Here is a 12,711-nt window from a genome sequence, read left to right as displayed (position 1 = left end):
TTCTGATATGTGCTTGTTCGCTGCTGTCTGTCGTTCATTTTTCATCTATAATTTCCAACTTCTTCAACGATCAGTCTCTCTCTACCTCCTTTTCTTGTCTCTCTTTTTGTATATTTGTGTTACACAGCTGTGTACTCGCATGATTCTACTGCATGTTGATAGTCTAGCATGTGTACACACATCAGGGCTTTAACACATTTTCCCCTATCTCTCTTGACTGTGTAGGGGATGTACTCTTTCAGATGGCCGAAGTCCACAGACAGATCCAGATGCAATTGGAAGACATGGTGTGTAAATGAATGTTACAAAGAATATGAAAAGTCTTTCATTTTAATTCTCCTGGTAGAAAACTTAACAAGTTTCTGACACTGGAGACTCCTTCCCCAAATGCTAACTAAATACTTTTTAATTAAGAACATTGTTATAATAATGTCTCATAGCAATGTGAAATAAGCCTTGCAAAACTACATCTGTCCAATAAGAATCAAGAATTCAACAGCACTGTGGTGCACTCATCATTAAATCCCTCAATTTTTTGTATTCTTTTTTTCTTTATTTGAACTTTATCTGGAGGCTCTTATCTGGCTCAGCAGTAGTGAAAGAGAATAGTGTGCCAGCTCAAAATGTCACCAGAACAATGGTGCATATCTATCTAGTATTATCCACCCTCAGGTTAAAAGATATTGGGGGCTTTTCTACTCAGTGTCACACAGTGACACAGGTTAAACATACACTGTTCTCTGTTTCTTCTTTAACTAAAATGATGCAGGTTTAACCTTCTGAAAGTGGATGCTTTTACCAGTACACCTGTCTGATATCTGCTTTCTCACAGAGTTGGCCCTAATGCTCTATAGTAGCCATTGATTTAGCAAAGCCTAGCTGCTATGATTTTAGTTACAGTATTGAAGGATAGTGGTACTTGAGTGGCTGCGTGAGTCCATGTCAGGCTGTGGTGAGGTCTTGGTGAGAAGAATGGGCTTTGATTTTTTCCTAGAATGATGCTAACCAATTGTAGGCATTTGATCTTCTCTGAGTGCTTTCAGCAGCTCTGTAATACACTCATACCAGCACTAGACTCACTACCATGACTTGTGTCACTACAGGAAATGTGATGAAACCCAAAATTTTTCAGGGCAGATATGTTCCCTTACTCATTGATCTGCAGATTAGACAAGGACTTATTGAATTGTTAAAAGCAGTAGATAAGCTGCAGTCATTTTAATTAAAAACATATCAATATATGGAAGGTGTACATGCTAAAATGAGTCAATGAGCCAATGATTGGTGATGATTAAAGAAAAATTTGTGGATTTCTATTATGGCTCTGTAAGTGTATAATATACACTTATTTATCTAGCTGGCATGGTGTAGGTCCACTTATCCCCCTTGGAGAGAAGAGTCCCTTCAAATCAATAAAGTTTTTAGTGTCATCTTTATCCTATGATTAAACATTTCCATTCTGAATGGAAGTGGTTTCTTGCAGAGTGACCCCACCCCAATCCACAGCAATAAAGGTCTCACCGAGCGGTTTGATGAGGATAAAATGTATGTACATCGAAAGGTTTCTCTGAAATTTCCAACAGACATTGATTCAGCGAGCTCGCTTCACTGTCATATTCAAAACCCCAGCCGAGTATATATCTTTTATAAAAAAGAGAAAAGGTGTTCTTTGTATGTTGACTGTCTCATTTGCTGCTGTCATCGGTTTCCATGTATATGTATAATAGACTGAAAGACAGATAAACAGCTATGCCATTACATAATATATGTATGATTTTGTCTCTTAGTTGAAATCCTTCCACAACGAGCTCCTCACAGAACTGGAGAAGAAGGTTGAGCTGGATGCACGCTACCTTAATGTAGGTAACAAACCCACACTCAGAGAATTAGTATTCCTTTGACATTTTTAATTCCAAATTTGCAATGGGCTCAATAGAATAATTTAACAGTGCCCCACATGCATTTAATCACATTTTAGGTATTTAATAGCTTTTAGCCTCAAACATTTTTTCACACAATAATCATTTTATCCCAATGAGGTGGATTCAGTGCGTATTTGATATGTACATTATTTGCACCATATTATTTAATAAACCTGTTTATTATCTGTGTGCACTGCACTTAATAGCAGTCTGGATGGTTCAATTTATGTGGGTTTGTGTAACAGCTTCAAAGAGCACATCTCTGCAGAGAGACTGCATTCAGGGTTTCTGGTGATATTCAAAAAGAGACAAATGCATTTAGAGTTTATTCCCATGGCTAAGTATTGGTATGGTGTTTTTTTCTGGAAAAAGGATCATCTGAAATGACATGTATTCAATCAGGTATTTAGTCCATAGGTAAAGTTCCAGCTCACAAAATACAGAATAAAACTGCTCCTAAATAAACACTATAGTTTTCTAATTATGAATCAGTGCGTAATTATTCGCATAACTCATACCTCAAAGGAAAACTGCTGCATACGTTAAACGTTTTTCCCATATTTGTTTAACTTATTATCTCATTCAGCATTCTTGTATTGCATCTAATAGAAAAAAGGTTGTAACAATGTGAATTTGAATAAATCAGCACAGATTTATATTTTCCCCAAAACCCTTAGTTTTCATTAGATAATCTCTCAGGTAGTGTATAAGCAGAGTTTAAAATTATGCAACACAGTGATCGAGACATATTTGGTGAAGATGTAATGACTTATTGGAGCAAAATTGTAACCTCTTTTGTACTTTTTTCATGTGAACTTTTTGTATAATAAAAATAGTTAACTGTGCTTTTTAGATATATTTTCATAAAATATAGCAAATATGGAGTGTGTGTGTGTGTGTGTGTGTGTGTGTGTGTGTGTGTGTGTGTGTGTGTGTGTGTGTGTGTGTGCGTATTAGGACATGACCTTTTTCAGCTATATGTGCTTCTTAAGTTGGAGCATTAAATTCCCCTAAAATTCCTAGGAGCCCTAAACCTGCCAACATAAGAGTGTCCCTATGCCAGCTCCAGAAAGATATAGTTTGCATGGTTTAGAATGGAAGTTCTTGAGTGGCCTGCTATAAAGTTCTGACTTTAATTCTATTTTGAACACCTTTTGGTTGACTGCACCCCAGGCCTCCTCAACCTAAATCAGCACCTGACCTCACTAATGCTTCAGTGGCATTATATAATATATATTAAATATTTATCTATCAGCAGTGTACACTGACTTGTGTAAATCACAATCATGGGAAGTATCTGTATATATGACTGGAGGCTTTTTATTAAAATGATTTATTATTATCCCACTCCTGAAGAAAGCAGGTAAGAAGAAGTGTGTGAGCAGTGTAAGGGATTGTAAGGATTTTAACCTTTAAAGAAAATTTAAAGAGTTTCTTGTGGTTTTGTTCCTCAGGCCGCATTGAAGAAATACCAGATGGAGCACCGAAGCAAAGGAGAAAGTTTGGAGAAGTGCCAGGCAGAGTTAAAAAAACTGCGGCGGAAAAGCCAACAGGGCAGCAAGACCGCTTCCAAGTACAGAGATAATGAGATGCAGGTAAGGATGCCACCCACTCAAAATAGTCAGTCCTGCTTTTTCAAAAAAGCTCGATTGACCTGTTTTGGCCAGGTTTAAATCCAGCGTGTATTGGCCTCCCAGCTGGATTTGTACTTGCAACGTGAATGTGCGTATTCTTTTGAAGCCTGTTTATAGCATGTAGATCAGTATTCTATTTAATGCGTTTTTTAGTTGATCTTGGGCTATGCTGGCAACAACTATTTGTTAGGCTTGTAAGTGATCTGCTCTGTGGAAAAATAAACTCCTGCAAGCTTACCATGAAAAATTAGTTATCACATATGAGGAATTTGATTGGATAAGAGGAATAACTCTTGTCCAATCAAATTAGTGCAAGACCGTGGGCTGTTGGGTGCTTGTTGAAATACTCCACAGGTGTCATGTTATATAAGAATAGAGGTGAAAGGAGGATGTGGTTTGCCAACTTGCCCTCAGGTTTTTGTGTAGTGTGACTCTTTGGGGAATAGAATTTGAGCTTTTTGCATCCTCAGTAGAGACTTAGTGTGAAAAATAAAAAAGAGTATGAGTGTAGTATATGTAGTGAGAGAACACTGTAGGTGTTACAAGGTCCAAACTCCATTTCTATTGTGGCCCCTTTTGTAAAACATAATGTCTGGCTTTCAACATGGCACTCCTAGTAATTTGGCAGGTTTATAATTATGTTTATTTGTATCTGTAATAGAACAGCCTTTATGTCAGGACCAAATATGTAGCCTACTGTTACACAGCAGTATTAACAGTGTGTGGAACTTTTTACACTTAAAATGTTGCATGTGCTTTATCAAAATCATGCACAGGAGCTTGCTTTCTATAAGACTAGATGTGATTAGCCAAAGTTAAGAATGTGGAAAGGGGAGTTTGGGCACTGTGTATAAAGTAATTACTAAGAGATCCTTGGACTTGAGTCCTACAGTGGTACAGCTATCTGTGATGCAACGCTTTAGCCAATCAATATCTGGAACTGGCAGGTTTTTGTAATAGCTTCCTGTTTCACAGAAACCCAGCAATTTTAAGTTGATTAGCAGGTGAGAACCTCTAAAATCTTTCCTCTGGGAGAAGACTCAAAGTGTGTGTAAGTGTGGGTGTGTCTGTTTTAGACTTACACAGACCTTTTCTGTACTTCATTTCTCTCTGGCTCATGTTTCCTTTAAACTTGTTGTATGTCACTTGCAGTTGAGTTACACTGCATAAATTTACAATCTGCACTGTGTGTGTGTGTGTGTGTGTGTGTGTGTGTGTGTGTGTGTGTTTGCTCAGTCTGAAATCAGTTTATGAATTTTACATGACAAGGATGTGACTCTGCTGTGCGTCAGAAGAGATCAGTCGGTCACATTTAAGCCTGTGTGAACACACACACACACACACACACACACACACACACACACACACACACACACACACACACACACACACAAGACATAATTATGAATGTAGTTTTTGTATTTAAAAGATCACTATATCTGTTGAGGACCAGCTGAATGTTGCCACTGAGATATTCACTTTAAAACTTCAGTTCAGTTTTATTTGGATAGCACTCTTGACTTTGGACATTGTCCCATAGCAGCTTTACAGAGATAAATAGTTACAAATAAAAATGTATAGTCCCATATTTAGAGAGAGAGAGATCACATTTTCCTCATGTAATGACTAAATGACACTGATATGTCTCTCTCTCTCTCTCTCTCTCTCTCTCTCTCTCTCTCTCTCTCTCTCTCTCTCTCTCTTATCCCAACCCTCAGTAATCTATAAGAAACAAGCTTAAGGCACGTTAATCATAAATGTCTTTACTGGATGATCTTGTACTGTATATCACAATTAAAACATAACAAAGCAGACTGAGGTTCAGAGCCAAAGGCTCAGATTTTCCAGAGGATTTAAGTCTTAATATTTGCTACGTGCTTGCTTTAAAATAAAAAAATCACATAAGCACACTCAAATTTATCATGCTTTTCAGAGGCCTAGGATCATCCTCCATATAATTGTATATATTAAAAGATGACTAGGTGAGTTAAAAAGCTACTTCAGCATTTTTAAGTGTGTAAAGCATTTGCTGAGTTGCATATTATCATTCAAGATTCTTTCACAGATCATTGAAAATTGTGACTGAGAGCTCTTTTAGATGCTTATTATTAAACAGTACAAAAATTTCAATTCGTCAGTTATCTATAGCTCAGAATTGTACACTTTTTTATTTAATTTTATTGCGTTGAAATCATTTATTTATTTTCATTAAGCATTTGATAAATATTATATTTGATTCTAAATTAATTAATTCTAATTAAATCCAAATGTCCAATATAATTATATTATGTATATGATATATATATATATATATATATATATATATATATATATATATATATATATATATATATATTTTTTTTTATATACATTATTTGATAATTTATATACAGTATATGTAATAATTGTTTGTCTGTATATGTAAAACTGTCAGTGAAATCTTTCTGTGTATAATAATTTTGAAATTCATGTTATTAACATTTCAATAGCTTCAAAAATCAAAGTTTTTTGGATCAAAACCTTATTGCATCAATTTAGTGGAAAATATGTGCACCCAGCATAGCACTGGCCATTCTACAGCGACTCCATGACTCCTATATTTTATTTTTGGATGCCCCATCCTAGTTCTGCTTCTTCACTATGTTTTTTACACTGTATTAGCCTTTTGCTCTTAATTTGAGCCCGTGCTCTGCTGTGATGGTGATATGTGTATTTACTGTATTTTAAATCACTCTGATTGGCAGCTCCCTAGTGGGGTCTAAATGTCAAGCAGTCTGACCTGAGTTCGTCTGTCTAGATCTACATTCTTATACAGCTGTATAGACAATTTGTGAAGGACTAAAATTAACCTTAATATACCCTGATGTGCACTTGAAACAGGTAGATTTTCTTTTGTAGTGAATTTCTTGTATTAATTAGATACTGGTTTTAAGGATTTGACAACAGACCTTGAAATTACTTTGACGTGCTTTTTAATGGATACATTGGATTAAATGCAGTGGAAGTGAAACTTATCTACAATACAGTGCTTCAATGGAGGCAAATAATTTGCAGGCAGGGATATCGGTGTTTGGTTACTTCTCTGTTTGTGTATGCTTATTACTTTAAGTAAAATGGGTGTGGTTTACTTAAAACTATGCTACAGATCAGGATAAAATAGTATCCTGACTGGCATTGTCATGCTCTGTTGTGTAAATAAGTACCCTGATGGCTTCTGCATTGTCACAATCATGTGTGGAAATTCCTCAAAGTGCTATGACATCAATATTTCACCCCACATTCTCTAACACAACTGATAGTTTAAAACTTTTTATTTTTTTTATTTTTTAAGTTTACCCAATCTGCACAGTCTGTATGTATATTACATATTGAATATGGGAGCAAATACAAATTATTAGATTTATGATCTCTTAGATTTTGTGTTGTCTAATGGGGATAATGATGACCTTTAACTATTTTTAGTGACCTTAGTGAGTCCGCTTTATTAATTAACACTTGGTAGGTGGAAATCACAATATTCCACACACAAATACCTGGCTCAGGATGAGCCTTACACCTGGCTCGGGTGAGGTATATATGTGTGTGAGTGCGTGTCTATTGATGTGGGCATGTGTTGCTGGAATACACCTCTGTGGCATGTCCTTGTTGAAGGACATGGAGCTATGGCCAACAGAGTAGCAGGGAGCTTGGCTTCCCTCAGATTCCATTTTCAGTTGACTGAAAACACAAGACAAAGTGACATTACACTGTAGCTTCAAAGTTAGTTTGCATACATGTACATATTTAGTAATAACAATCAACTGCCAAACGTCAATGTACAGGAGAGTGCAAAAGTCCAATACCGGTACCTGTACTAATGTTTTATAAAACTCCAGACAGAACTATTGATAACTAATACAGTTTAGAATAGATGTCCGTTCTTAATTTTGTGCTGTAGATATTAAAATCACCAAACAGGATCAAACTCATTGATTTTTAGCCAAACAATCTCTTAAGTAATCTGTAACATAAATTAAGACACCAGAGAGAGAGAGAGAGAGAGAGAGAGAGAGAGAGGGAGGGAGGGAAGAAGTGTCACATTTTTATCTTCATTACTTATGTAAAACCTCATACCCTACTGTATATTTGACCATTAAGTTAAACAGTCCATTGAACACATCAGTGCAACTTAACCTCTTTTTTTTTGGGTCATCTGATATTCAGCCATGCTCACTGAATGCATCCATTTCCAGCTTTGTGGCTCATTTAGCTTCGGAATGCTGTATGTTGCATATTCACACTGCCAGGTACCACCAAGCTTGCATGAATGTTGTTTGAAAGTGTGAGTTTCCTGTCAGCCTGTCTTGAGAAAAAGCTTAAGGCCAGGCTTGACTGTCTTGTTTCGGCCTCACTCCACCTTCCCTTCATTCAGTATGTGGAGGCCATCAGTAGCAAGCAGAGCGAGCTGGACCACCACATCGCCGAGGGCTACAAAAACGCCCTGACAGAGGAGAGGAGGAGGTTCTGCTTCCTGGTGGACCGCCAGTGCGCTGTAGCCAAGAGCAGCAACACCTACCACACCAAGGTGAGGAATGTTCCATCAGTCCATTTGCTTTCATCACATCATGCTTCTGCTGTATGAAAAAGAGAGAGGGAGGGGGGGACGCTTGAGGGTTGAGGTTGAACCAGCAATCATTGAAAATTTTAAATTTAGGTTGCTACAAAAAACATATATATATACAAATTAACAGGATCCACTACCAAGAATGATATATATATACCATTTCATAAATCTTTTCTATTGTAAATAATATATTAAAGTGGTGGTAGTTTAGTAAAAAATAAAGTATACCAGTAGGTACATTGACTGAAGGCAGAGTTTCTAAATAATGTACTAAGTAATGAAAATTTATATACACATTTATATACTTTACATTATTCTTCATCATGTACAAAAGGTATTCTTGAATGTTTGGAGGTCTGAGAAAACTATACTCACTGATCAGCTGTTTCAGCCCTGAAAATCCCCTCTCTTTAACATTTTATAAAGCAGCATGTGCTTTGCCAATTATGTGAAAATGTCTGCTTTACAATAATCTGCATATGTGATGTTTTGTTTGCACATGAAATTTTGACAGATGGCTACATTAACACAATGAAACTTGTTTCCCTGAGAATCTCAGTAGCTCCTGATTTATATTACTGGTCTTGCCTATCTTGAGCACGAGATTTAATTAAAGACTAGGTAGAGCAGATGAATAGACATGGGCCAGAGCCAATGTGCTATGAGACACATACATTGTGTTATAAAGACTGTGTGGGAATAAGGGTGAGCTGTGAAGTATTGATGAGCACGGATGTGGTGTGTGTGTGTGTGTGTGTGTGTGTGTGTGTGTGTGTGTGTGTGTGTGTGTGTGTGTGTGTGTGTGTGTGTGGAGGGGGTGTATTAAGTGAATGGGTTTCTTTTTTCTATTTTGTATGAGGCCCACTCTGCTGTATCACTGATTGACAGAGTGGTGGGAGGAAAGGTGTGTGAAGGAGGAAGAGAGACGAGACAGTGAGGGAGTGTGGCCCGCTTCTGCAAGAACATAGCAGATAGACAGTAAACCCTATAGATGAGAGAGTGAAAGAGTGCACATGAATGCGTAGGAAGACGAAATGGCTTGATGGAGACTGTACTGTGTTTGACTGAGATGAGGTTGAACATAACGGGGTTGTAGGAGGATCAGAGGCTGAATAGAAAACTAAGGCACATTCCAAACTCTTTATTCTCTTCATAAATAATAAGAAATGAAAAAAAAAGGAAAAAGATGAGAGAATAATAATGACTTTGAGACTATTGATAAAAATGAATTAGTGCACACACAAACACACACACACGCACACACACACACACACACACACACACACACACACACACACACACACACACACACACACACACAGCACACCCCCTTTAGGTCTCTTTGTACAAGTCCCAAGTTCAGAAAAGTCTCAGGAACAAAGTACCGTTTTAGGAACAGACCATCTTCCCACAGAGACAGCATCATCTCTGGATCTCCACACCGTCGCCCACGGCTGACACACTCAGACTACTAGGTGGTTAATCACTGTCTGCCACCAAGGCCAACCAAGCAAATAATGGGTACAGCATGATGGATTTCTCTCGATAAGACATGTCTGAAAAGCGTGTTTGAGACAAACACTAATTAATAGTTATAGTTAATAGGATATATTTCTAACAACATGCTTTATCACTATGTTTAGGTTGAGGTGGTTAGGTGGTTAAGCCTTTAGTTTGGAAGGTCATGGGTTTAAATCCCAGCATCACCAAACCACCACTGAGGTGGTGATCAAGGCCCTTAACCCTCAACTGTTTAGTTGTAAGTTGCTCTGAATAAGGACATCTTCCAAATGCTATTTATTTTATTGTATGCTATGTACAGTCTGAAATTTGACCTGTCTCAGGTTCTTGTGATTCTTTTTATTGTCCAAAAAAGTTTCAATCCGAGACATTGCTTATCTTTAGGACTGACTTTTTAATAGATGCAGTTTTGAACGCCACCTAATGTATGATTAAATGTAGCAGACAAATGCTTGGTCAGCTTATCCTTCAAAATGTCAGCATGTTTTCTTTACAGCAGAGGGCATCGCATTAACAAAACTGATGCAATTATTTTATTAACTTATCAACCCAAAATAACCAATTAGAAGCATGATTTAAGAGCCTACATCCCTGTGAATTTGATTTAGTATCTTGTGGCTACATTAAGTTGTGTGCACAAGTAACTGTCACCCACAATATATTTATGAAGAAAAAATACAATGCAATATAATATGTGCTGAATCCAGTGCTATTATAAGCTGCTGTATAATTAGGTTGGAAGCTATATTATATATACACAATACAGCCATAAATGTATAGTGATAAATGTGATTTCCATAATTAGGACTGTTTGTACCACAATCTTTTGGTAATATATTTATATTAAATATGTCAGTCCTAGAGGCAATGATGATTTGCATAATCTGAATAGGAAGTCAATGGGGAAACTTTCTTTTTGTGAAAATATTGAAGTTCTGGTAGTGAGCATTAGTGACAACAGAGATGATTATTATTATTGTAAAAGATTGATAGCTATGATATTTTTATTGTGATATAACTTTGATAATATGTTGCACCATAATACAGATTTTCCCCTGAAAGGGATTTTAGACTGTTGTTATTCTCAGTTCCTGCCACAGGAAACTAGTATTAGGATTAATTTTTTTCATATAGACTACAAAACAATTCGCTCTGGACAATGACGTCAAAATGTCAATTTTAAACATAAGCATCACCAAGTCCTACTTCTCCCTCCTTGTCCTTGCACGGTTGTTCTCCAAACACACACAAGTGGCCATTAGTGCCCTGGCCAGGTTGGTCACGATGCCCTCTGCAGGTGCCCATGTGGGTGCCCAGGCTGGCAGTGTGGGTGATAATTGCCTCAGCAGGAGGACCTTTCGAGTGTGACTCATAGAAGGAGTATGTAGGTGTGCTCTCTCTGTTCCTCTCTCTGTCTGTCTCTCTGTCTGTTTGTCTGTCTGCAAGTCTGCTGTCAGTATTTCATTTTTTCTCACTGTAAGTCTCAATATTTTTTTCTGCTCTTTACATTTTAATTTCTCGACTGGAACTGAATATATAACTGAATATAAATAGAGCTATTTAGGAAAAGTCTGCAATAGATCAGCGTGTAAAAAGACAATGCAAAGGGAAGGATCGATATATATTTTAAGAAATGCAGGGGAAAATTCAGGTGCCCCTCTTTATATCTGTAATCGTATCCTACTAATGAGCACATTCCTCTTTTTTCCGAATAACATATGCCTATTCAGTTTAACAACTAATTTGTAGTACAAATTGGTTTATGAGTAGGGAAGGATTTGTCAGTGAATTCACTGCGATTCTGACTTCACAGGCAGAGGAGGATGCCAAACATTGCACATTGCTTCTTAAAGGAGGTGGCAGCTGCAAAAGGTTGGCGGTGCTCTGAGTTACTGGACAGGCGTTATTATTCCCATTTATGCACTGCACACAAAGATGGCATTAATTAAACGTCCTTGCACTATGGGCAACCTGCAAAAATCCAATTTTCCTCTCATTGTGCAGCATAGGCAAGTTTGTGCTCCTGAGCTCTGAGTTGCTTGTCTCAGTGCCCAACTGGGACCTGGGGCCAAGAATAGTGTGTGGTAATGCAGTGATATCTGGCCGTGTGTGTGTATGTGGGTATATGTGTGTGTGTGTGTGGTGAGAAGGTGGAGTGGGAACAGACAAAGCAGGTCTTAAGGTGTAAGATTGATGTTTCATTGCTTTATAGTAGCACAGCGCAGAGCAAAGCCTCTGTGTTTTAGAGGAGTATAATAGAGACAGATGTCTGTGCTTTTGTAATTGAGAGTAGCGAAGAGGGATCACTCTATCACTCTCTCTGTATCAAAGGCCCTAATCAATGTGGAGTAAAGCACGCTTGCACCTTACTTGGGCTCTGTGTGTGTGTGTGTGTGTGTGTGTGTGTGTGTGTGTGTGTGTGTGTGTGTGTGTATATAGGACTTTTTCTATAGAAGGAAAGTTTCCTTTGGGGTTGTTTTGGTGTATTATTTGTGAATAAAGCTGGTCATCTGTATCTTTTAGACGTTTTTTCCTCCCACTAGACGATAGATTTGCAAAAACTGAAAACATTTGTGTTTGTGCTCAGGGAAAAGACCTGCTGATGCAGAAGATCCCGACGTGGCAGCAAGCATGTTCTGACCCTCATAAACTCCCAGACCGAGCTGTCCTTCTTACACAGCAGATGAGTTCAGGGGGAGCACTGAGAACCGGACAACAGCATGCCCCTAAATCTAATCTGGTGATCTCAGATCCCATACCAGGAGCCAAACCTTTACCTGTTTCACCTGAACTGGCTGCTCTCATGGGCAACCAACAGGTGAGTAAAGGACATGGCTCAAATTGGTTATGACCAGGTTAACTTCATGACTTAATAGAGTAGAAGAATAGAGACTCTTTTTCGAGGAAAACATGACAAATCCGGCAAACAAGGTACACGTAATATGTCCAGCTGTCTGGTGTAATGGACATTTTATAGGTTTGAATACTAAAATCTTTGGTGTTGGTGGAAACAATTAATGTTTATTCTGGT

General features: G+C 37.7%; 1 protein-coding gene across 15 annotated transcripts in view; it reads left to right on the top strand.

Moving 5' to 3' along the window:
* baiap2b (BAR/IMD domain containing adaptor protein 2b) overlaps positions 1–12,711 on the top strand; it is a 50,733-nt gene that overhangs the window by 24,684 nt on the left and 13,338 nt on the right. For 13 of the 15 annotated variants that reach the window (XM_046854181.1, XM_046854178.1, XM_046854177.1 and 10 more), the window contains 5 exons: positions 226–287; positions 1,788–1,859; positions 3,377–3,517; positions 7,968–8,120; positions 12,268–12,498. In XM_046854181.1, coding sequence (XP_046710137.1) covers positions 226–287; positions 1,788–1,859; positions 3,377–3,517; positions 7,968–8,120; positions 12,268–12,498 — 659 coding nt within the window. The remainder of the gene's footprint in view (positions 1–225; positions 288–1,787; positions 1,860–3,376; positions 3,518–7,967; positions 8,121–12,267; positions 12,499–12,711) is intronic. The other 2 variants (XM_046854189.1, XM_046854187.1) reach the window with 2 other exon arrangements.

This window comes from Silurus meridionalis, chromosome 7 (assembly GCF_014805685.1).
Source record: "Silurus meridionalis isolate SWU-2019-XX chromosome 7, ASM1480568v1, whole genome shotgun sequence".
NCBI classification, from domain to species: domain Eukaryota; kingdom Metazoa; phylum Chordata; class Actinopteri; order Siluriformes; family Siluridae; genus Silurus; species Silurus meridionalis.
The sequence above is the reverse complement of the archived record's forward strand: the minus strand, read 5'-3'. Positions and strand labels throughout refer to the sequence as shown.